Source organism: Mastigoproctus giganteus, chromosome 14 (genome assembly GCF_048544385.1).
Source record: "Mastigoproctus giganteus isolate SK-2022 chromosome 14, ASM4854438v1, whole genome shotgun sequence".
Taxonomy (NCBI): domain Eukaryota; kingdom Metazoa; phylum Arthropoda; class Arachnida; order Uropygi; family Thelyphonidae; genus Mastigoproctus; species Mastigoproctus giganteus.
Window position 1 is genome coordinate 102501044 of NC_143588.1, and position 27213 is coordinate 102528256.

The following is a 27213-nucleotide window of genomic DNA, read 5'->3' on the forward strand; positions in this document are numbered from 1 at the left end:
CTAGATATAATGTACTGTATTACTACTCACTTTTCAAAGAAATGTGACAGGTTAAAGCCGAAGGTATAAAAACCAGACAGTGCATCTAGTACAAAAACTGAGCAAGGTGTATTCAATTGAAAGTATAAACTAGACTCCTCATCTTGGTTGAAAACTGCAGTTAGCAACTATACATGATGGGAACGATTGTACTCAGTATTGCCTATACAATAAAGATCATTTAGTTATATTTTATTTATTCTTGGGGAAACAGTACTCATCTTGTATAAATGCTTAGTACCGTTTTCTAAGCATTTGCTATTCATTTTTTAGTCAGATTTATCAAGGTATTATAAGGTTACTATAATTTCACTATTGTTATTCTTGGGGCAAAAAATATGTGAAGTACATTTAAACGTGGTATTAAAACATGCTATAGATCAATTAATATCCAAATATATAGCTATGAGTATATACATAGTTCTGAGGCAGACAGTACCAAGGTATGATACACAGTGTACCTTATAAGTTGGCATACAGGGGGATAAAACTTAAAAATTGTGTTACATAATTTGTAGCCACTTATAATAACAAATGATGCAAGGGAAGCTGGGCTCATTTAGCATCAGCTATTAAAAAACAACTATTATTTCAATGAGATATGTGTTCAGCTTTTCCTTAAATTTATGTAAGCAATACCTTATACAAAATTAGGTGGCAAGTTTCAACCAGGGATATAGCTTGGACATGGTGCAAAGGAGTGCAGCCATACCTGGGTCCTCTGTCCTCAAGGCTAGAGATTGCTTTTGTGTTTGCTCTTGTGAACATTGCCACAGAATTTTTTTCAACTACAGTTGAAACAAATGCTGTGGTAAGATTTAGCCATGAGTGTAATTGAGAAGTAATAGTCGATTATGGATGTGCCATAATTAATTGTGAATTTTTAATAATCAAATAGAAAATAATAATCAGATATGTGACATGCCGAGGGAGGGGGGGAGAGAGAGAGAGAGAGAGAGAGAGAGAGAGAGAGAGAGAGCGAGCGCCTTTCGGGATGTATTGGGAAAAGAGTATCTATACATAGGCTACATCAAAGTGAATACTTTCGTGCATTGTAATTTGGTTCATTTTCACAATGTATATCAATCATGCTTTTGTGTATATTAGTGAACTTTCAATAAATATGCATATTTTACTTGACAAATTTGTTCTTAAAAAATAAAAAAATGAAATGAAAGAACTAAAAAAAAACTAAAAATAGCTAGAAAGTTTACAAAGAAATGTTCCCATTGGCCATACTTTTTATACATTTAAATTTATTAAGAAATTGTTAAACTTAGATACTTGGTATACTTTTTTGAATGTATCTGACTCATGTAAGCAGGCTTAACCAAAACCATGGACTGCCTTAAATCATAATACAAAAGCATCTTTACCAGGCATCTTTACAATCTCTTATAAAAGATTCTTTTGTGAATTTATCTCCTAAAAATATTTCTCTGGAAGAATTTGGTTTTTTAAACTATGGTCTGAATTTTCCTACTAAAGTCCCATGTTATAAAATTAAGGAATGCATTGCTGATTTATGAACTGAATTAAGCAGATATATGGAAAAGATAAAAATCTTTAAAAAAATAAACCTTGTTGTAAATCAAAATATTGTTTCCTCTAACATTGAAAACATCAAATATAATACAAAAACTAAAAATTGATAATGAAATTTTAGCCCAGTAAGCTGATAAATGAGACTTAATTGTTATTTTGGAAGAATATGATTGTTTCCAAATGAATAATATTTTAATTGACACTATATAGCTATTCATTAAATAGCAGTTTATCCATAAATGATAAAGTATTTTTATCATTTATGGATAAACTGCATCTTCATTTCTGAATTTATTGATATATTATGTGAAGAAAACAAAATAGATAAATATTTACTGCCACTGTTACAAGAAATTTAATCATAACTTTAATTTTTTAGTGGTACTTGTGCCTCTGAAATGAGATGATGCGTGAGGAAACTAATAGGCAAGATTCTGTTAGAAAAAATAAGGGAGATGCCAGATTGTATATGGAAATTAGAACTGAGACCATGTATCTTTGTGAAATGAATTGGGAGGTTAAGGTCTTTTTGTACACATGTTTTTTCCATTAATGTGACTATTTATGATTCATTGATGCAGATGAGGTAAAATTTTGGGAAATGGTTCTTTATACACCAAACCTTATGGAAAGACAACAAATACACAAACAGGTTTCTACACTTAAGACACTTAAGTGTAGAAACTTGTTTCAGTTTAAAAATATCAGTATTATATTCATAGGTTTATAATGCCACATTCTATATTAATAAATTTTTATTTTTATTCGTTTTACAACTTGCTTTATGAATTAGTGTATATCACTATCAAATATGTTCATTAGCCATCATAAAATTGCACTTAAAATGGCAAGTGGTTTCTTCTCTGAGACAGCCAAGAGGCAATCGGGGATTACACCAAAATGTGAAAATTTAGTTAGATAACATTAGTAAGTTGCATTACAGAATGGCCAAGAAAATTATAAAATCATGAAAAGAAATTAAACATGCAACTAGCAGATGCAGAACAACAGGCCCATGAAATAATCTTGACAGGTCAGTTATTAAATAGATTCAAATTACATAATTTAAAATTACAAGGGAAAGGGTTTAGACTGGATTGCAAGAATTTTTCTTGTAGCCAGTGAGTTGATTACTCCAATAAGTTGCCTCCGTGGGTGGTTTGAGGCTGACAGCTTGGGGAAATTCAAAGGTCAATTGGATAGTTACCTATGTGAGGAAGGAATCAGATAGATGTTTTATTTTATTTTATTATTTATTTGGATGGTGCTGCAAAAAGCCTGCACCATATAGCTAATACTAAATGGGATTAAGAACTCTTTACTATGGAAATAAAAGGACATGCTAGTATACAACTCTCTTCAGAGCTACAAGCCAGGAGTTAGATGCCTACATTCACAGAAATTCCTCAACAGGTGGATAGCGTATTTAAAATAACCATTGAAAAAGTACTCAACCTTAACATCAAACCTTCTCCCACTACCATTTCTGCCATTGAACATTCAATCTATATATCACTTCTTTACCACCAGCAGTTTGCACAAATTTTCAGACACGTTTTCTGTGGCATTAATATCCATCCTTATAATTTCTCTCAGTAACCTCTGAGAAGGAACCTCTCAGTAACAGATTAAAATAACTAAAAAAACAACTATTCTTTTTATTTTTATTTAATAGCATTGAAATCTATATTCCTTTGGCCGCATGGCTGAGCTAAAGTAATCGGTGGGAGGCCAGATTCAGTTCTAGGTTTTGTGACAAGGCAACCATCACTATAAGGCATCAGTGTGTGTGTGTGCGCGCATATAAAAGGTGTCTCAAAAATATTGGTACAAACGTTTAGGGGAGGTGGTAACATCTAAAGGAATGTGAATCGCATAGGAACCCATAACTGGAAACGTCACCGTAAGTCGGTACACGGCGCTGTTCATCAGTTCACGAGAGGGAAAATTTCTGGTTTACTCATTCAAGCAGTAGTCGCTGCACGAAGAGCATGCATCAATATACAAACTGTGAGCTGGCAGACATGCACCTAGTGTATGGATTAGCAGAAGGCCCACACGGTGTGTGCCCCTATGCTGCACAACATCGCTTTGTAATAAATGTGTAGGCAGGTATGGTCGGTGACTGCTTAGTCGGCCCATACCTGTTACCATCCCACATGATCTCTGCTAAATATCGGATCTTTCTTGAACAAGTTCTATCAGGGTTACTTGATGATGTTCCAGCAAATGTGAGACGCAACATTTGGTTTCAACATGACGGGTGCCTGCCCATTATGGAAGGTGTGTTCGTGACCATTTGAACAGGCGTTTTGGGTGTCGATGGATTGGCCGTGGTGGACCCATTGCCTGGCTCCCACGCTCACCTGATATATCGAGCCTTGATTTCTTTCTGTGGGGACCCCTCAAATCTATCGTGTATGAATCACCTGTGGAGACTGAAATGGATCTCATGGCGAGACTCGTCTGCGCTGCTGCTGCTGTCAAAGAAACTCCAGGTGTGTTCGACCGTGTCTGCCAATCCATGCTGCGTCGGTGTCATGCATACATTGCATCTCCTTTGAGCATCTGTTGTAACATCATGAAATGCATCCATCTCGTACTCCATTGTTAATATTATGTCAAATAAATGTTTGCCACTAATTACTGTCTTGTGTCATTTCTGCTTCTTGTGCCTCTGCTACTACTTTTCCGTGACGTTTCTGGTTATGAGTTCCAATGCGATTCACATTCCTTTAGATGTTACCTACCTCCCCTAAACGTTTGTACCAATATTTTTGAGACACCCTGTATATATATATATATTAAAATTATACTTTTCTAAAACAAATAGGAATAAAATAAAAAAATAATTATGCAATATAGCCACTCCCTGACTTACGTAAAGGTTGCATTCCGCGGAACTGTACGTAAATTGAATTTTACATAAGTCGGAATTTCCCTAAATGCTTATACAGCACTTTCAACTATGCATGCTGAATTTGATTGAAGCAAAAAAGAAATGTTCGATGAACATGTAAATAGAATTATTTATTCAATTTTTTTATCTCGTGCGCAGAAAAAATTACAAAAGTGTGCAAAACTACAAAAATTTCAAAATTATAAAATTACAAAAAGAGAGAGGAGACAGGCATAATGTCAGCAAGAACAGAATTAACTCTCCAGCTGATAAGCATGTCACTTCGGAAGTTGAGGGCTGTGGTGATTTAAAGAGTTTTTTTTTTCCAACGCATCACAAAATTTCTTTGAAGCTGCAGAATCAGCACTGGCGACTTCACCACATACTTTAATGTTTTGGAAACCAGCGCAATGCTTGAACCTATTCCACCCATTGCTTGCCACAAACTTGGTTTGGGATTTGCCGTTCCTTCTTCTTCCAGTCACATAGGTTCCGTGGGCAGTTGTTATGGCCACCAACAAATTCCTCCAACTGCATCGATCGTGTGCTATATGAGCAAGGGTTCGTCGTACTTATCCTTAATGTCTTCATAAATACTTCTTGCTTTTGCTTGAATGGCCATTGGACTCAAGGGCACTAGCTTCTGAATCTGATTTTCCATCCATATTATTAACAGCTGTTCCATCTTTGATATAGCACCTGAATGCTGTTTTGTGATCACTGTTGAACAAATGCATTGATCCTTTAACATGTTCTTTTATATGTGCACTGTCCCTTAAAATAGTATTCACTGTTGAAGCAGCGAGATCTAATTCCATGCAATAGATGACAAACTTTGTCCTGCTTTGTACTTCTTAATCATCTTCATTTCTAAATCAATTTTGTTTCATTTTATAGCACTGCCAGCACTTGCACTTTCCATTGGTCCCTTTTCCTTCACCATTGTAATAAGTAAATATGAATGAAGAGAAGATTCTGAAAATTTGTTTTTTATATGATTGAAGATTTCAGTGAAGGGAACTCATTTTACCATAACGGAAAAACCCACAGAATTCTACTTATCGGTATTATTACAAATGCAATAAGATTGAGTTTACTACCCGTTTATAATAGATCATGCTAACAGAAAAGACCAATAAACCGGAAAGTGCAAATTGATTTTATTGTTTTTTGGTAGTGACCTCCAGAAATGTGTTTTTGAAAAATATCACAAAGGCATTCAAAATTGATTCTTATAACGGAACATATGATAACGATGAAAGTGTAGTGCAATTTCCATTATAAAAATGACCTTTTAGAGAGATAAATAGCTTAGTTATATAGCAAAAATTTCAACTTCTGAGGTCTTGAAACGAATTGCCAAAAAAAACCAATGTGTTATTGGGATCACATTATGATATTTTCACGATACCTGCATTTATTCCTACGGGATACAAAATATGTTTCAACGATTTTTTTAAAGTTTGCACTGGCTGGCAAAAAATTATGTGAAGTCGAATTTCCATAAGTCGAGTATTACGTAAGCCAGGGAGTGCCTGTACTTCTATCAATAATATTTTATTTTTATTTAAGAAACTTTAATAATTTGTTTCTGTATATTACACATATTCTGTGTTATGCTTTGCAGGATGAAAAGTTTCCTTAAAAACACCATGCAAATCCTATCATACAAATCAAGACTGACAAACTTGGCCATGGTGTGGAAAGAACCTATAAATAAGTTTCTTTTGTGTAGACTAAATTCAAATTGGAACTTTATCACATTGTATGGATGGACAGCATTTGTGATTGCTATGATAGCTATGCAGCTGGGAGGCCAAAAGAAATTAAACTGAGACAGAGCAGACACGATGAAAGTAAATGAAGCTGGCCCATTTTTTAATGGATAGTTGTCGAAATCCGCTATATTGTAATAGTTCGGATCGTTTGAGAGTTGGGAAGTCAGAGGAAGCCTGTTGATACAGAGAGTTGAACCGATGTTCAAGTTGAATGGTGGACTTGAACTGGCATTCCAGGTGCTGCCTTACCTTAGATACATACATACAACAGCTGTTCAATAAAGAATGATCATAATTGTTCATGAACAACTATACTGTTCATTATTTCTAGCTAAGCTGCATCACATAGCAACTGCACAGCTGACTTGTGCACACAGTGTGACCTTGGCAGTCGGTCAAGTTTACAGTGCCGACCGGGCTAGCCGGGTGGGTAAAGTGCCTGCCTGGAAACCCAAAGGTCGTGGGTTCAATTCCTGCCTCGGGCTTGGATCAAAGTACTGCAGAAACCTTGGGAGGTGCATTATGGCCACAGAAGCCTATGCGCCAACAACTACCAAAAAAAAAAAAAAAAAAAGTTTTCAGCTTTTGCCTGTGAGAAACAGGATGCTGCTCTAAAATTTTCTTTCCATCTGAAGAAAGCATTAGCTGAAGCATATGAAATATTAAAAGAGGCTTATGGTGAATCTGTGCTCCCATATAGTGCAGCTTTCAGGTGGTTTAGAATGTTTAAAGATGGACATCAATCACAAAAATCGGTGTTTCTGGAGCTCCGACCACAACCATAAACACTGCTTCTGTAATTATGAGATAAGACTGAAGCAGAAAATTATTAAAAAAATTATGATCATTCTTTATTGAATAGCCCTTGTACATACATTCTGTTATAGCAACCAGGAGTGAAGATGAAAAAATACTGTTTGTTTTTTGATTGGAAGACTGTTGAAACATACTATTCTAGTAGCATAAATAAGATTAGGGAAGCCAGAAGAAACTTTATGAGAGAGACACTGATATGAAGAAAGTACATGACGATTACTGTTTTTTATGGAAATCTGTTGAAGTTATTGGTATGATAGTACCATGAATAGCTTTGAAACCATAAGATATGTGGCTAACTTGAGACTAGACAAAAAGAAACCAGACAAAGAAAACTTTATTTTTTGAACTTCCATTGATCTGTCAGTGGAGAGTCATTGCCGTGTGAAAGAGTTTATGTGAATGAACAGCACCTTGAGGTACTCTAGTATTAGTCACATTGGCCAGAGAAGATACTCTGTTTGCCAAAGACAGCAGGCTTGCTTTATTCAGTAGGCAGCTTCCCAGGGTTCCCTGATTTTAAGCCTACTGCCTCTGACAGCAAGCACACAAAGAACAATTATTATTTATTTATTTATTATTATTATTTTTTGTTTTGTTTTGTTTTGTTTTGTTTTTGACATTTCATATTTCTAGTTTTGTATGAATGTGTGAAATGAAAAAAAAATTAAATCATGATAATTTTTAGATTGTGTTTTTAATCTTTTTAAAATTATTTTCACTTTTTTTGATATAAATACATTTTGTACTGATGTCATATTGTAAGGACTGTTCTTTAAAAAAAAAAAAAAAAAAGAAAGCAAAGGTGAGGGGGAACTCATGTATGTACTTTGCCGAGGAAATGCTTCTGCTTTGAAGCAGTCTTAGGTAGAAGACAAACTAAATAGAGGTGCCCTTTATTTCAAACTTCATCAGATGTGTTTTAAAGCTAAGAGAAACTGGTTGAGTATCTTAAAATTTTTTCATTGAATTTGATTAGAGTTGGGTGAAGCCAATTGTTTTGGCTTCCCAAGTGAATAAAAATGATGGTGCACTTCGTATTGATAAGGATTTCACAGTAATGCAGAAATGTTCAGTAGTTAAATAAAGTAAGGAACCAGACATCTATCAAAAAAAAAAGTAGCTTATACTCTTTCAGTTACTAAAAAAGTGACCATTCAATTCCACTTTGTACTTTGCCAAACTCTTTGCCTTAGCAAGTTAATTTATTCCAATGATCTACAACATGCTGTCTAAAGGAAACCAATGTGAGATCCAACTTAACTCCTTGCCCAGGTTCTGGACTGCAGCAATGTGGTTAGCATACTAATATTGAGTTACTCATGTTGTGTTTGAATCCATGTGTCCCACAGTATGCACTAATGTTCTTGTATTATCTATCTTATAAACACCTCTGACCCTATGTGGCCATCCCTGAATATAAACACAAAATTTATTTAAGCTCCTGTAAGCGGTCTAAAAATTCCCATTATGCCTATTTTTTAATAAAAAATAGGCCCAAGTTAGTGTTGTTAAGTACTGTAATATGAGAACTTCTCCCAGTTTCCTTTGTAAGGAACCTTGGGATAGTTACATTTATAAATTTGTGGCCGTAGACATGGGCCTGCAAATTTGAAATGCACCCCTAGTACATAGTTATTATTCCTTGTCTATTTTAGTATTTGCTATAAATTTTTTTTAATGTAATAATTAAAAAAATACTTTTTTTTTCTCCCCTTTCACAGAACATGGATCTTTTAGAACATTAGCTGAGAATCTGTGTCATATCATTGGAAATGGGCACTTGTTTAATATGTGAGTATTTTTTGCTGATTATTACTTATTAAAAATAATGAACAGACCAGAATATTTTTGAAATAAATTACTTAAAAGATTGTAGAAAGAAATGCGAAATGGAATATCTAAATGCCGAAACCTACCCAGATTTTTATATAATATGTATTTGTAAAAGTATTGATAGTATTAACCACTGCCCACTTAATTTGCCTACCTCTTTTGATTTGTCTAATCTATCTTTCTTTAAATTTATTCAAATTACCCATTTTCATAAAATAAAACTTCAAACAAACTTTATCTGTCACCAGGTGAAAGTTCGTTCCAACAGGTGCCTAGTTTTTCAGATGCTACAATTTGAAGAACTGGTCTTTCTTGGTAAGAGCACCATTTTGTTCCTCTGATTTAACTTGTTGCATCTGTTTCCAAGATGCAGAGAAGGGCAATGATTTTAATAATATTTAGTACAGTAATTTTAGGAAACAGTTGATTCAACAGATCAACTGTTTCCTAAAATGAGGCTTCCAAACCCATATGCATTACTGAAGATGCTGCTAACCATTGCATTATACAAAGGGATAATCACTTTCTTTTCCCTGCTAGCAAAATTCCTGTATATCACAGGCAAACCGATGAGGTAGCCTAGCAGCCTGTCTACACTGCTTAGAGAACTTCATGTTGGACTGCACATTTACCCTCATCCTTTTCACCCTCCACCACCTGGAGTGTAATACCTTCAAGTTGGTATGTTATTCTGGGATTATTGCTTCCCAAATGCATACCTTGCATTTATCATTGTTAAACCTCACTCACTAATTTTCAGTCCATCTGCCTAATTTATCCAGCCCTTGGAGTAGCATATCCTGATTACTTCCATTAGCCACCCTTTCAACAGTCATATCAACAGAAAACTTAGACATCAAACTTGATATCCTTCATCATTATTATCAGTAAATAATGAAAACAGTGCTAAGCAACTCCACTGATAACAGTCTACAAAGAGCAGTAACTTTCCCCTAATACTATGCTGCTCCAATTTGTACAGCAGTCATTTATATGGAAAAGTATCAGAAACTTTTCTGAAATCTGAGTATGTAATGTCAAAATTATATTTTGCATCCAGTCCCATTGTAACTATCTCATAGTAACTAATCGGATTGATCAGAGAAGACCTCCCTCTTAACAGATCTGTTCTATGATTGCCATTTAACTGTATTCCTTTAAAAATTATCCTACTCTACTTCTTTAACTATTGACTCCATTATTTTCACTGGCACCGAATTCAAGTTTACAGCTTTGTAATTACTCAGTTTATCCTTTTATTCCCCTTTTGTGAATAGGAGAAATATTTGCACATCTCCAGTCTGTAGGGACATCCCCTGAATCCAAAGATGCTCTCATAATTATGGCCAAAGGTTTGCATACTTGTTTTGCTCTTTCTTTTAATATACTTAGATGGATTCTGTTAGACCCAGGTGTGTTATTTAAATTTCATCTCAGTTATCATAAAATATTTGGTTTACTTCTGGTACCCCCAAGAAGCAAACTGTTTATTCATTTTGAAGGCAACCTGTACAGGAACAGTGATAGTTATATCATTCGTATCCAGTGGGCCAATGGTGAACTAAGAGGAAATGTTCATATCTTTTCATTTAGTTTAAACATACTCATATGGAAAGAATTCCTTGCTACCTTCCTTTACATTCCTGACTAGTCTTCTTTTAATCTGCCTTAATATGCCTAACCCAATTATTAACTTTATTGCAGACTGTTTTGTACTTACTGTAGGCTTATGATAATTTTTAGTTTATGATGATTATAAATTATCTCATGTTTCTAAGTTGTTTGAAAATCATGATATCTTCCTACGATTACTTCCCTGAACACTTCCTATTTGTCATTTAACAATGTCAGTTGGTCTCACTGAAAAGAATTTATAAACCGAGACTATTGTAGTCACATCTACAGAAGCAAAATTCCTTCCCTTTATCTTTGACAATAGTTATATCTTTAAATAGATGCCATATAAATTCACCATAATTGCTGCCACCTAGTAGTGCCCTTGTTTGAAGTTTCTTAATGCACGAAGGGATATGGCTGAGATATCAGAAACATGGTGTCACACAGATATAAGGAATGCAGAATTGAAATTCGGGGAATACAATGTGCATAGAACGGTTAGACAGGATAGGAAGGGAGGAGAGGTTATGCTAGTTAAGAAACACAAAATCTAAGGAAGTGCATCCAGCTGACATGGGTGGACAGTTTAATGTTGAGTTGGTTTAGTGTGACATTTTGAGTATTTTGCATCTACATTCACACATGAATTGAGAGCAAAGTGGAGGAGAAATTGTTGAAATTGAACATAAAAAAGTCACCTGGAGTGCATAGAAACTATCCAGTTATATTGAAGGAGGCAGCAAGGAAAGTAAGCAAACGCTTAGCCATAATTATGAGAGCATCCTTGGGTCAAGGGACGTCTCCATGTACTGGAGAAGTGAAAATGTATCCCCAATTCACCAAGTGGGTGCAAAGGGTGACACAAATAATTATAGAACTGTTAGTTTAACTTCTGTTCCGGGGAAAATAATGGAGCCACTGGTTAAAGACTGCAGTAATAGTTCAGACACAGCATGAGTTTGTTAAGTGGAAGTCTCGTATGACCAATTTGATTGGATACTACGATGTGGTCACAAAGGAGCTGGATGCAAAAAATAATTTTGATATCATATATTTGGATTTCAGGAAAGCTTTTGATACTGTTGCACTTGGAAGACTGCTGTACAAATTGGAGCAGTATGGCATTAAAGGCAAGTTGCTACAATGGATAAAGGGATGGTTGAGCGGGAGGCGGCAGAGAGTGGTAATAAATGGACACTGCTCTACGTGGACTAATGTTATTAGTGGAGTCCCCAGGGTTCGCTGCTGGGACCATTGTTGTTTTGTGTATTTATCAATGATATTGATGAAGGTATATCAGGCTTAATGTTCCAGTTTGCAGATGCTACAAAGGTTGGCAGGGTTGTTAATGACAGTAAAGACAGTATGCTACTGCAACAGGATCTAAAAAAGTTAAGCAAATGGGCTGAGAAGTGGCAACTGAAGTTTAACATTGACAAATGCAATACTGCATATGAGTAGCAGTAACCCAAGAGAAACGTACCAACTGTGTAGTACTACACTCAAGGAGGTAGAGAATGAGAAAGACCTGGGGGTAATCGTGCAGTCAGGTATGAAGTTCTCTGAGCAGTGCAGATGGGCTGCCAGAGCAGGTCATGGAGTTTTTGTCAATGATATATAGAAATTTTGCTAGCAGAGACAAGGAGCTGATTATCCTTTTGTATAAGGCAATGGTCAGGCCATACCTTGAGTACTGCGTATAGGTGTGGAGGCCTCATTTTAGGAAGGATGTAGAGTTGCTAGAACGAGTACAGAGAAGGGCAATAAGATTGGTTAGAGGAAGAAAGCTTTTAAGTTCTGCATGTTGCAGCACCTGGAGACTAGGCACCTGCGAGGTGATCTGATTGAGGTGTATAAGGCCTTGAATGGTTTGAGCAGATTCAAATTAAAGAAAGACAGTTGTAGAATAGATGTGTTTAAGTTTGCATTTAGCCAGCGGGTAGTTGATTGCTGGAACAGATTTCCATCTGTTGTTGTGGAAATTGATAGCTTAAATAAATTTAAGGCCGAACTAGACAAACATTTGGAATGACCGAATGGGTCAAATGGAAGGGGGTTTTTTTTTTTTTTTTTTTTAGCTGATGCTGTATAAGCTTGCTTTCTTGCATCGTATGCCTCAACTAATGCTAATAAGCACTGGGAAAGCAAAATTGAAAGTAGGAGTGTGTTATAGGCCTAATGACTCTGATGAGTACAGTGAACAACTGTACAGAGAAGTAGAGGCCATTAAATCTGATTGTCTTATGATGGAGAATTTTAACTTCCCAGATATTGAGTGGAACTTGTGGGTTGGTCACTCGCTCACTAGGAAGGCTTTTGTGGATGTATTGAATGGTTGTTTTCTACGGCAGTATGTTCAAGAGGCAACTAGGGGGAGTAATACCCTTGATCTGATTATTGGCAGTGATTCTTCGTGCATTAAGAATCTGCAGATAAAGGAACCACTAGGTGGCAGTGATCACAGTGTGCTGATGTGCGATTTACTTAAAGATGTAACTACCATCATGGGTAAAGGGGCGGGTTTTTGCTTTTGTAAAGGTGACTATGGTGGTCTATCACAGTTTTTAAATTCTATACTGTGGGACCAACTCATAATGTTACCAACAGCAATTTCTAAATGGGAAGCATTCAAGGAAGTAATTTTAGAAGCTACTAGACTTTTCATATCAACTAAGAAATACTGTTCAAAGTTTAGGCCTAAATGGATGGCAGATGAACTAATGAGACTCGTGGCAAAGAAGAAAAATGTATGGGATGCATATAAATTATCAGGCGACACAGAAGCCTATGGTAGATATAAGCTAGTCTGTAATCAAGTCACAAAGTAGGTTAGGCAAGCAAAGGCAGATTATGAGAAATCTTTGACAAAGGATGCAAAGAAAAACAGCAAAGACTTCTTTACTTATATAAACTCTAAAAGGAAGGGGATGAATCAGATTGCTCCCTTGATATCAATGGTTTGACTGTAGATTCTCAGATAGCTGCCAAACTAAATGAGTATTTTGCATCTAATTCACATGAGGAGTTATTCAAGGAGGAGGACCAGATGTTCATCAAACTCCAATAGGGAGTTAAATGATTTTGAAATAACTGAGAGACGTTACCAATCTCATCTTTTTTGAATTTTTAACATTTTCATGGCATATTATAACCTTGCTGTTTTTGCACCACAAAAAATCAACTCAGATCAAATAACTGAGAGCAAAGTGGAGGAGAAATTGTTGAAATTGAACATAAGAAAGGCTCCTGGGATGGATGGATCTATCCAGTTATATTAAAGGAGGCAGCAAAGGAAGTAAACAAACCCTTAGCCATAATTATGAAAGCTTCCTTGGGCTCAGGTGAGGTCCTCATGGATTGGAGATATGCAAATCTGTCCCCAATTCACAAAGGAGATCAAAGGTTGATATGAGTAATTACATACTTGCTAGTTTAACTACTGTTCCAGGGAAATTAATGGAGGCACTGGTTAAGGAAGCAATGCAGGATCATCTAGACAAGGCTGTAGTTATAGTTCAGACACATCATGGTTTTGTTAAGGGGAAGTCTTGTCTGATAAATTTGATTGGATACTATGATGTGTTCACAAAGGAACTGGATGCAAAAAATAATTTTGATATCATATACAGGCAGTTCTCGCTTTACGGGTTCCGGGGTTTACGAGTTTTTTTTTTTTTTTTTTTTTTTTCAAAGTATGAAGTATCAACAAAATTGAAAATATGAACATTAATTGCAAAAAATGAATGAATGTTAAACATTCATAAATACTGCATTTCAAACCATGCACGTAGCTATACAATACAGTTTACCCAGCTATACGATATTAATCTGTTCCAGAGACGCCATCATATCGTGAAAATATTGTAATGTGAACCCAATAACACATTGTTTTTTTATTAATTCGTTTCATGACGTCGGAAGTTGAAATTTTCGCTATAACTGTGTAAAAGGTCGTTTTTATAGTGCAAATTGTATTAGTTACCAATTCAAATCAATAAAATGTGCAACACAATTTCATCATTATCATATGTTATAAGAACCAATTTTTGAATGTCTTTGTGACATTTTTGTAAACCACATTTCTGGAGGTCACGACCATAAAAGCAATTTGCACTTTCCGGTTTATTGGGCTTTTCTGTTACTGCAAGCAATTATAAACTTGATGTCATTGTATTTGCAAAAATACCGATAGCTGGAATTGTGTGGTTTTTTGTGTTATTATGACAAAATGTGTTTCCCCTGTACTGAAATCTTCAATTGTATAAAAAAACATAAATTTTCAGAATCTTTTCTGCATTCCTTTTTTTTTTTTAAGCTTCGTAAACTTGTTACTACGCACAAATTGTGTTAGTTGCAATTTGTGCGTTCCGTTAAAAAATGCTTATGCATGCTATTGAAATTTATAAAGAAAAGAAAAGATTATCTTCGAAACAAACCCTCTTGAAGCATTTCTGACTCCTTGTGCAACAAACCAATTAGTGCCCAGCCAATAATAGTGATCAAAGAGTGTGCATTTATTCGATGATAAAGAATAAACATTCTTTAAAATTTGTAAGTCATAAATAATTTCTTTATTATTATAATTTGCTTGATTTTACAGGCTATGTTTTCATTTCTTTAGATAAATCAATCATTGTCATTGTTGAGAATGTAACCCCTATTTTTAACCTTATGTCTATGGGATTTAATTCCCGCTTTACGAGTTTTTGCTTTACGAGCGCACACTAGGAACGAATTAACTCGTAAAGTCGAGAACTACCTGTACTTGGATTTTAGGAAAGCTTTTAATACTGTTGCACATAGAAGACTACTCTACAAATTGGAGCAGTATGGCATTAAGCACAAGTTGCTACAATGGATAAAGGGATGGTTGAGTGGGAGAAAACAAAATAGTAATCAATGGGCATTGCTCATCGTGGACAAATATAATTAGTGGAGCACCCCAGGATTTGGTGTTGGGCCCGTTGTAGTTTTCTGTATTTATCAATGATATTGATGAAAGTATATTAGGGTTAATGTCTAAGTTTGCAGACGATATGAAGGTTTCAGGGTTGTTAATGACAGTAATGATAGTACACTACTGCAACAGGATCTAGAAAAGTTGAGCAGATGGGCAGAGAGGTGGCAACTGAAGTTTAACATTAACAAATGTAAAGTACTGCATATGGGTAGCAGTAACCCCAGAGCAATGTACCAACTGGGTGGTACTACACTCAGGGTAGTGGAGAATGAAAAGGACCAGGGGGTAATTGTGCAGTCAGATATGAAGTTTTCTGAGCAGTGCAGACATGCTGCAAGAATAGCTCATGGTGTCTTTTCAATGATATACAGGAATTTTGCTAGGATAAGGAGGTGATTGTGGCCTTGTATAAGGCAATGGTCAGGCCACACATTGAGTACTGCATATAGGTCTGAAGACCTCATTTTAGGAAGGATGTAAAGCTGCTGGAACAAGTAAAAGAATGGCAACGAGATTGGTGAGTGGAAAAAAGGGTTGCTGTTACCAAGAAAAGCTTACATCGGCAAATTCCAGCATCTGGAGACTAGGAACCTACCAGATGATCTAATTGAGGTGTATAAGGCTTTGAATGGTTTGAGCAAGCTCAGTGCTGATGGGATTCTTCTTCTTGCGCAGATTACTCACCTGAGGGGACATAAATTCAAATAGCGGAAAGGCAATTGTGGAATATATGTGCTAAAATTTGCCTTTTACCAGCAGGTGGTTGATAGTTGGAACAAACTTCCATCTGTTGTAGTAGAGGTCAACAACTTAAATAAGTTCAAGGCAAAACTAGACAAACATTTTGGCTAATGCTATATAAGCTTGCTTTCTTGCATCATAAGCCTCTGCTAATGCTAAGAGTTACTGCTGATAATCAGATCAAGACTATTGGTTTTTCTTATTGTCTCTCTAACATGCTAGTTTAGAAAACAGTCATCGAAAAATCTATAAATGTTCTGCTACTGAATGACTAATGAACAAGTTCCAGTTAATATCTGGAAAGTGATGTCCTTTATGCTTTTTAATCCTTTATATAGATTAATATGTACTAGAGTACCATTGCAAATATTTTGCCAAAATTTTCAGCGAAGTAAAGATTAATATTGAAGTAATTGCAAAAACCTCGACCCTGGCTCCCTTCGTTGCTAGATAACGAGTCAGTGAGATGGTCTCAGGTAATAAAATATATTTAGAAAATGACAAAAAATGTAATTTGATAATTTTTTACATGTATGACTATGTCTCCTTTAAAAAAATTAGTTATTGCATAGACAAAATTACAATTATTCTAATGTACCTGTGGTGCACTAGAATCATAACAGTAGAATTTGAAGTTTCATAACAGAAATGTTAAAAAAAAAAATAACGGAAAATTTGAAAAATGGTCAGAAAATTTACTGTGAATTGTTTTTTTTTTTCTTTATTCCTTTTCAATTTTAATGATAAATAAAACCTATTACTCTTTAAGTTATTCAAGTTCAAAGAGCATTCTGGACAGAGGGATGTAAGCAAATTATTATACAGATAAGCATATTAAGCCTTTAAACTTGCTGTATGCTATCTGTGAAATCACAGTGTACAGTTGAAATTTATCCCTTTTTACTAATTTCTTTAAAAAGGAATTAATAAACATGTATTATTGTTACCACATAACAGTATTTATTTTAAAATTTGGGTTTCTTCAACCCCACATTCCCAGATGTGTAGTAACATTTGGCAAGACTGCAGATGGATAAAGGAAAGTTTCTTTAATTTAATATTACCATACCATATTATAAAAGGTATATAATAATGGGAAAGTTCCATTATTGGGAAATTTCCTAGTAATGGGAAAGAAACTATAAATATATTTTCTTCCTTCAGCCTTGCACTTTGTCTGTGGAGACTTTAATCTTCCTCCCCAACTAGCTAACCTTCAGAAAATGCTCCTGTCAAACCTATCTTGTACAGGGTTACAAAAGATCAACTACCTCCCGACCAGAGGTAACAGTCAACTAGATCTCATCCTTGCCTCCTTTCCTCGCACATCTGATTACATGCCAGAGACTTATTTTAATTTGGACCACAAGCCAATTATTGTTCTTTTACAGATACCTGCTCCAAACTTCAATGTTGTGAATTCAACTAACACCAGAGTAATAGTTAGTCCCAGATTTTTGAGCATTGCTAAATGTGTTGAGGCTGCCTCCGCCATCCCGTGGTCAGTCCTAGAAAAACGTGATCTTGAAATTGCAGTAAATCTGCTTACTAATTGGTTTAAGACGATTGCGATATTTGCAGCATCAAAGAGAATTTCTGTTATGTCTTGGTCCAGAGCATGGTGGACTCACCATCTTAATATGAGCTTCAGATTAAAACAGCAACTGCACAAAATATGGAAGCAGTCGCAAAGTGTTCAAGACAGGATAGCCTACTCTAGAGCCCGTGCAACATTCAACAAGCTGAAATCTCAAGCAATTAAGAATTATATGGACACCATCCTTCGTAGAGGAAAAACTCCCTACTTTGAACAGCCTTCTGATTTCCCCCTAAAACTTGAACCTGACCAGTGGCTAGACTTTATATCTAGATTTGCCTCGAACTCGGAACAATGTGCTGATCTTGAGGCACCAACAACTGAAATCCCACCTGACACGCTATCTGCAGTATCAATTTCCAGGGAACAGCTTATTGCTGCCATAAATTCTACACTGGCTTCTGCTAAGGCAGGTGCAGATGAAATACCCCAATTCATTATTAAATGTCTTAGCCCATACATTTTGGTTCCGGCGCCTCCGTAGCCAGGTGGGAAGGAGCAGCAGTGCTTAGCACACACTTCTTGATTAGACCGGGGTTTGAGCCCGTCACCACCAAATACGGAGGATGCGGAAAGGTCAGGAAATGACCACCGCATATCCTGGAGCAATATGGCCTTAGTTGCTAATGCTCCTAAAAACCAAATAACAATAACAAACATTTTGGTTCCCCTTCTAACTATTTTTAATGCTATTTTGTCAAGCCATTTCTTTCCCCAGCAGTGGAACATCTACCTTGTGAAGCCTATACCAAAAATTCAATCTCCTACTCTTCTTAAGCATTACCAGCCAATCTCCAACACCTCAAGTCTTCTAAAACTCCTAGAGAAGGTACTTCTTCCCATCCTAACTAAACAACTTTTTCCACATCAGCCTCATCAAATCCACTACTCTCTTCCTCATAGATCCACTGTGACTAATCTCTTAGCCACCACCAGCTCTATCCTCTCTGCGTTTGAATCTCATGCAGAGCCTGCAGTCACTTATGTAGACCTCGAAGCAGCTTTTGACTCAATAAACGTTCCTGCAATGCTGAAGCTACTTTCAGACCATTATCAAATCAAGGGAGACACTCTACAGTTCCTCACTTCACTCCTTCAAAATAGAATAATCCGGCTTACTGTCCATGGCCAAACATATGAGCAATGTGTCTCTTCAGGCATGCCACAAGGTGGTGTCCTATCTGGGCTCTTGTTTACAGCGCTTATCTCGCCGCTTGTTGTGTCCAGGCATGATACTCTGTGTTATGCTGATGATATGAAACTCCTCACACTGATTTCTCCACATGATGATCTTCTCATGATAATAGCATCAATTAACAATATACTCCTGGAATTTGCAAACTACCTCAACCTGTTTGGACTAAAAATAAATCCAGAAAAGTCTGAATTTATGATATTCTCATTAAAGAAAACGCCTTCCTATATTCAGCTAACACTATGCAATTCCCCTATTCCCATCGTCAAGAAACATACTGATTTGGGGGTTGTTTTTGATCCTAAGCTCTGCTTTGGTAACTACATGGAAAAGCTGCTCACCCAGGCAGCTTGACTCAGATGGATGGCCAAACAGCATTTGCATTATATTAATGAAGTAACGACCACCAGAAGATATATAAAAAGCACAGTATACTCTCCGCTTCTATATGCTGCAGAAGTATCTGCTGCCCCTAGCACAATTCGACCACTCTTTTCTACTGAGTTTTGGCTCTTAAAATGGGCCATAAACAAACATAAACTTCCTCCACAGTTAAGGACAACTGAAATGGCCAGTTTGATAAAAATTCATAGGCTTCCCATGCTGATTACGGTGAAATGCCTTACCACAACTGTAAAAATGATCACTGGCAAGATCTTGGCACCATCATTCTGGGACCTGTACTCTTGGAGAGTTCCTCAGCCTTCCCTCAGAGTAATTCCAACTCTGTGCCCACATCTCAGCCGTCTCCACCTATCTGATAGGTTTCTGCCATATCAGCTACTTTCATGTTCTCAGTCTTTGGATGCTGATCTTAATAAGTTTTCTTGTGATAAGGAGTACAGACGCCGCATTCTTAAATTGTACTTCCCTGTCCCTGATCCTTCTCCTTGAAGCTCGCCTTAATGCCGCAATCCAGCAATATGATATGAAGATGACTTACCAACCAACCTTGCAGTTTTCCACCTGTATATTCTTTGTACATTGTGATGTTTATAATTGTATTATACTTTGAGTGTTGAGCTGTATTTACTTTTATTCGTTCACATATGCATTTTTATGTTTAATTTATTAATTTCTTTTTCTTATATATTGTAATATTACTGTTAACCCCTGGCCTTGTGGCTGTGAAGGGCTTATTGCAATGTATCCATTGTATTACTATTATTATTATTATTATTGCAATAAAGATTTCTAATTTGAAATACTATTTACACAAGGAACAAAAACTTTTCATTTAACAGTTTACATTTAAATTTTTCTATATTTCTAAATATGAAAATATTAAAATTTTTTCATATTTGAATCTTTAAAAGTTTAATATATAAAACTGGTTTGTTAACACAGTTTAAATTTTAAGTGTTATTTTTGTAATTATTTTTACATTGATGACAGTTTAAATCTTTAAATTTTAGTAATATCAAAAGGAATTTGCATTCATGATGATTGAAAGAGAAGAACAATGATAAATCTTTAATATTTTATATTAAGATTTTGTTATTAATATGGCTATATTCATTTCCAGTCAAAAACCTATTAAAGTATATATTTTACTTCCATTGCTAATGTAATATATTACTGATGATTACAACAAAAAAAAAGTCCATTCATGGTTGTAATCCAAAATACTTGAATATTGATCTAATAATTTCTAGGTCCAGCTTTTTCTCTTGTCATATAGGAGCGAATGTGGATCATGCTGCTTATTGCTTTTGTGGGGGGGGGGTGGATCTATCAAGGCTTTGTGTCTTAAATCAACATTCCAAGAAATTTTGGTGAACAGTAGGCTGACCATTGCTTTCAAATCCCAGCGGAAAGCCCACTATGTATAAACATTATCCTACAAGCGTTTCCTATGCCTGCTTGTCTCAAAAGAGAAACAACTTTCAGAAATAAAAGGATTATGCTCTACATTCATTCATCAAAGATCACCTGATATATAGTAAATAGTTCCTTTTTTGGACAAAAAGTACTAAGAATATTATCTCATTGGTATTGTTGAATGGCGAAGAATGAAATCAATCTCATTGTTCTATGGGATGTCAGCCTAGGTGCTTCATCTCAAATTTGGCATATTGAAAACTGTTAAGGATCACCTCATGATTGTTATCAACTGCCTTCTCCCAAACAACCACTATATCTGATAGTATGTTGCTGGTGCAAATGATGCAAGGAAGTAAGCTTATACAGAATCTGCCAAAAAAAAAAAAAAAACTCTTCCTGTATTACCTATCCAATGCCTGTAATAGTCTGCCTGGTTTTTCCTATAATTTATTCAAAATGCCCACTTCTGCAACACCAGATGGAAATTTGTTCCAACAATCAACTACCTGCTGTCTGAACGCAAATTTCCACATATCTGTTCTGCAACCATCCTTCCTCAGTTTAAATTTATGTCCCCTCGTGTGTTTTCTAAGCAAGGAGTAGGATGCCATTAGCAATTATATTATTCAATTCATTCAAAGCAGTATGGTGCAAGGAAGCCTGAGGCAAAAAAAAAAAATTCCTTAATTACTGAGAGAGAGAGGAGAATCACCAAGAAAGAGAAGAATGATGATATCCAGCTCAGGGTTCTGAGCTGCACTCAGTCTCTCTCATATGCAGTACTCAAGATGCAGAATAACCATTGACTTGTACAATGGGATAATCACTTCCTTATCCCTGCTAGCAAAATTCCTGTATATTTTTGACAAAAACCCCCTGAGCTATCTTGGCATCCTGCCTACACTGATCAGAGAAGTTTATATCTGACTGCACAATTATCCATAGGTCTTTTTCATTTTCCACTGTCCTGAGTGTAGTATCAACAAAGTTGGTATGTTAACCTTCGATTACTGCTACCAATAGGCACCTCCGTAGCCAGGTGGGAAGGAGCAGCAGTGTGTAGCACTCGCTTCTTGATTAGACCGGGGTTCGAGCCCGTCACCACCAAATACGGAGGATGCGGAAAGGTCAGGGAATGACCACCACATATCCCGGAGCAATATGGCCTTAGTTGCTAATGCTCCTAAAAACCAAATAACAAACAACAAACTGCTACCAATTGTGGTTTGTATTTAAAAGACTGCCTGCTGACTGAGGAGTTCATGGTTGATATAGACAGCATGTACATGTCAAAGGCTGTTGTGTATTCCTTGGTTTTTAGTATTTATTTCTTGATTTTTATCTCTATTTGTAATATATAGTACTTATATTTTGTTATTGTTAAAAGTATTTTTGCTTTTAGCTTAACGGCATTTTTTCTTTTAACAAACCAGTTTATATTAAAATGCCACTTTTTATTTCGACAGTGTTGTTGGGTGGTTATAGAAATATCACGTATTGCACACCTGATCTTAGAAGGTACTCTTAGTATTTGAGTTAATGGTGCCTAGGGATGTCTGTTTTTACGTTAAAAAGGTTAAGTTTTATCCAACTCGAAATTATGTTATTGTAAATCCTGAAGGCTATTTGAATGTTCGGTTATTATATATAAATTTTTTTGAAATTCATAATTTTTTATATAATAAAAATTGCAGAAAATTGACCTTATTTGAAACCCATTATTGATTTTTTTTAAATTGAAATTTGCTTTCTTTTAGGTCTGGGCCAAGGAGCAGTGATAGCTATGCCAAAGACTAACCTGGTTTGTAAAATCTAAATCCAAAGATGAAGAAATATATTCAGCTGAGTTTAGTTATTGTTGCTGTATTAGCCTTGTTTATGATGGTGGTATATGAAAGAAGGTATTCAAGATTAAGTATGGTTTTTCAAGTAATGACATCTTTTGGTTCTAAAGATGCAGCTTCTTTTTGTGAAAGAAAAATAACATACTTAAAAGAAACAATGCAAGAGAAAATAGTGTCTAATAGGATAGTTCAGCTACCTGTTTGGACAAAAGTTTCTGAAGATATGTATGCATATTCATCATTCTGGATTAATCAAACAGATGAAATTGGAGTTGTACGAGCAGTTGCACTAATGGATGGTAGGAATACTAAAAATCTTGTTTGTAACCTTTGGTATCCCCAGTATCGAAAACCACTTGAGGGTCAGTTAGCTGTACTTTCATTGAAAGAAAATAAAAATTGTATTCTCTCATTTTTGCATTGTAAGCCAAAGAACTTTGTTATCCAACAGCCATTTGGAATTTCTTTTTCACATTCAACAATATCCAATCTTAATTCAATTCCAGTTTCATTAGCCAGTGAACCAGAACCTACTGTACTTGTAACTGGATGTGTTGAACCTTTACAAGCTGGGTTCAGTGATGTCTTTAAAATTATTGAATTAATTTTATATTATTACCATATAGGTATTGGCCATTTTATATTTTATGATATGGGAATATCACCATTTATTACAAAATTGCTTATCCATCAGAGCATAGTGAGTCCTATAAACATTACTCTTCTTCCCTGGAATGTGCCTTATAACTATACTGACAATATGGTGTCAAAAGATGCTCATTTTGTTGATTGTTTACATAGAAGCGTAGCCATATACAAGAGTAAATTTGTTGTGGGCCTAAAACTAGATACATTTTTTGTATCTAAAAATCTTCAAAACTTTACATCATTCTTGAATAATGTATTAATTTCACAAGACAAAAGTTTATTGTCTCTTTCTTTTACAAAATATAGCTTTTGTGAAGAATATCCTAATGATATAGTTGCCGAAACTCTCAAAATGCCATTCAAAATGTTGGCACAAACTAAAAGAAATCCAAAGCCATCCTTAACAAATATGATTGTATTTCAACAAATTACTTTGAATGACATACATGTATTAAACTGGAAGAACTGGTTTCAAAGTGATGTTGAAAAGCCCAGCATTAATGTACCCGAAAAATATGGTGCCATATATGATTATGGAATATGCAGCAAACAAGATCACAGCTTACCGAAAGAAAATCTTATTACTGAAGATTTTATGTGGAAATTTAAAAGTCTTTTCTTTGACTCAGATTTGTATAAAAGTGCTAAAGGCCAGTTGCCATATCTTTAAGCCTTAAAATTGCTCAATAGTAATAGTAGACAGTTTGTGCTACAGACTGATAAATGTTCCTTGAAGCCATAATATATTACAATGTTACATTTTAAAATTGTTGCTATTGCTAAACAAGAGACTGTATTCTGTATGGGAAATTTTTTTTTTGTTTTGTTTATTATATTAAAATAGAACACGTGAAGTTGTTTTACTATTTTCACTGGTGACTTCTCACTGTGGGAGTATTTACTCATAAAGAAAATCTAGTTTATTCTGTATCCATGTTAATGTTATTATCTGTCAGTTGAATGTAATTTCCTATTAATAACTTCCATATATGTTTATTTGAGGAAACTATTTTCCTAAATGATACTCAGTGTATATATTTGAAACCATTTTGTACAAAAAGTGATATTTCTGTCTTCCACTAAGTTCTTTATAATCAAACTGAAGCTCCTTTTTGACTGTTGTAAATTCTTTTAAATATTTCACTATGCTATGTAACTTTATAATATGTATATTCAGAACCAATTAGTTTGGAATACTTTTTGTTTGAAATAAAAGATTTTAATTTAAGAATTAAATACAGTAGCATTCTTTTTATATTTTTTCTTTGTTTCTTTAAAAGTTCTGCTAAATACTAATTAACCTAGACAAATTGTTTTCTTACCCTTTGACATTTTGCCTTTTAGTGAGTTAAGGTAATTATTTTACAAGTATTTAATCTGTTTCGATGACAAAGAAGTATTCTGATTATTTAGCAAACCAGTGGACCTTCTGTACATAACATGTGATATGCTTAACCACGGAGTAGACATGCCAAAAAAATGTATGCGAGCAGGTATGTGGTATACTTTTTGTGCCATTCTGTACTTTTGGAATTGTGCACTTTGCAGTGTCATCTGTTATTTTACAATTATAAGTAGTAACAAATGTATATTTTTTGAAATTGAAACAATGAAACAGTGCCAAGCATCTTTGTTGCCATCTATCAACAAAGTTACAAACAGATGAATGGCATACTTTGTAAACCATTCAGTATATCTCTTTTTGTGATAAAGTTGGCTATGCACTTTTTAACGTTATTTTATCATTATTTTAATTTTTTTTCAATAAAGACAGATTTCCCGAAAAAATTACAATCAGGTATTTGACATGCCCTTGATACCAATGGTAATTTTTAAATTTGGAATTTAAAAATTACCATTGGAATTTTTAAATTGGATATTAAAATTAGAATAACTATAACCATTTAGATTTTGCAATTTCTGAATTTAAATTTTGCCTAATCAACTGCTATTTTCTCAATGGGAAAGTTGTTCTCTATCCTTGGTTTAGTCTGCAGACATCAGTGTACTTCTGAAATGAACTAAGCAAATTTTAGTTGGGGAGAGGAATAAATCCAATGGTTGTATGTGATGTCTTCTCTTGTATGTGCATTTAGCTGTGTGAAGGCAGCTAAATGCACATACAAGAGAAGACATCACATACAACCATTGTATGTGCATTTAGCTGTGCGAAGGCAGTGTCTTACATCTCCTCCTGCTTATAACAGTCTGTTTTTTTCAATCCTTTTTTAAAATAAAAGTAGTTTACATTCATTTCTGAAGTATACTGATGATACTTTTAGACTAAACCAAGGTCAAGAAACAACAATTCCCATTGAGAAAAGCAGTTGATTAGGCAAAATTTAAATTTAGAAATCTAAATTTAAATATTACTTTAGTTCAATTTTAACATCAAATTCAAATACTTTGCCCCAAAAGTGACAAAAAAAAAAGTCCAGATGACAAACAACTCAAACTTAAAAATATATGAGATAGACTCCAATGCCATTTAATTTAATGGCATTGGATTCAATTAAATGCCATTTAAATGAAGCACCCCATATATCAAAGGAGAGGAATAAATGCCTTTGTATTCAAAGCCATGTGGTTCCAGTACTAGTTAATAGGTAGAGATAAGACAAGGTTCATGTACAAAGAATAGAGTTCAGATGAGTTGTACTTACACAACCTCATTAGTAGCTGCTTGCCTTTCAGTCAGTATTCTGTACAATTGGTTGACTTGTAATCTCAAAATCTGTGCAGTATATATACTACACAGAAATGGTAGTAAAGTTTCAGGAAAATGCTAATAGAGAAATAAATCTCCTATGATGCAATTATTTGAAGATTTGATAAATGGTATTTTGGTTTACCTCTTTTGCATCATTTCATGCTCATGTGATTTTAGTTTGTGAAATAATTGAAACCGACTAATTTAATGTAATAGAAACTTTTTTCCTGGAATAGTTAATTTTAAAGAACATACTTCATTAGAATATTAGAAGCATATTTTATTTTAATAGAACATACAATCCATGTTTCATGTGGTAATTTGAATATGTAATTTTTTGCTATGTAAATTAGTTATCTAAATCAGCTTTACATGGTAATAACATTATCCTTGAGGACTTGGAAGTTTGTGATTTAGTACTAAAGTGCATACTAATTTTGGCAAAATCTTTGAATTCTTAGGAAGAATCTATGTTGGGAAGAATTGTGACATCTGGTTTAATGGTCCAGACCTCTGTCTTTAATAAAGATTTTCTTTAAATGTTTCAGCAGCATCACAGAAATGTTTTCTCTATTATGCTTGCCAAGGTAGGGCTACCTCCATGGTAGGGCTTACAATACTGAGATTCTGGGATCCTGGTAATTTTTTTCCGGTATTCAAATTCTGGTATTGATACAAAAATATTGGTTTTTTGGTACTTAATTTAAAAAATAATTATCCATGATTTATTTGCATAAAGGTTATAAAATCAACAGCAATAAATCATTAATACTGCTGAATTTGCAAACGAGGGATTGTTATACACAATACGAATGCAACGAAAATCTGAAAACATCACGAAACTGTAAGACATAAATCTTACAAAAAAATTTCTATTAGTAAGTATAGTGTGTGTGGAAGTAAAGCACTTCAGGAATAACAAAAACATCATTATGGAAATATTTCCATTAGTAGCAGTTAGGCCTGGTAGTGCAATTAAGGAATATGGTGAACAATGGTATGGCAGGTGCAGAAGAGTTAAAATTAAAAGCTTCTGAACAATAGTTTAATCCCTCTATTATACTGCTACTTGAGGATGCAACATTTAGTGCATTTTGGGAAAGGGTGTTGGTATAGAGCAGTTCAAAGGTATTGTGAACAGTGATCTTGAGATAAAAGATGAAA

At 34.9% G+C, this 27213-nt stretch overlaps 1 protein-coding gene across 1 annotated transcript in view; it reads left to right on the top strand.

The window, feature by feature from the left end:
* The window catches only part of LOC150075455 (uncharacterized), a 29026-nt gene extending 4898 nt beyond the window's left edge, over positions 1 to 24128 (top strand). Inside the window, exons 2-3 of the mRNA XM_090388667.1 lie at positions 8802 to 8871; positions 22605 to 24128. Of these exons, the coding sequence (XP_090244793.1) occupies positions 22672 to 24009 (1338 nt within the window). The 5' untranslated portion in view covers positions 8802 to 8871; positions 22605 to 22671 and the 3' untranslated portion in view covers positions 24010 to 24128. The remainder of the gene's footprint in view (positions 1 to 8801; positions 8872 to 22604) is intronic.
* Positions 24129 to 27213: the final 3085 nt, after the last annotated feature.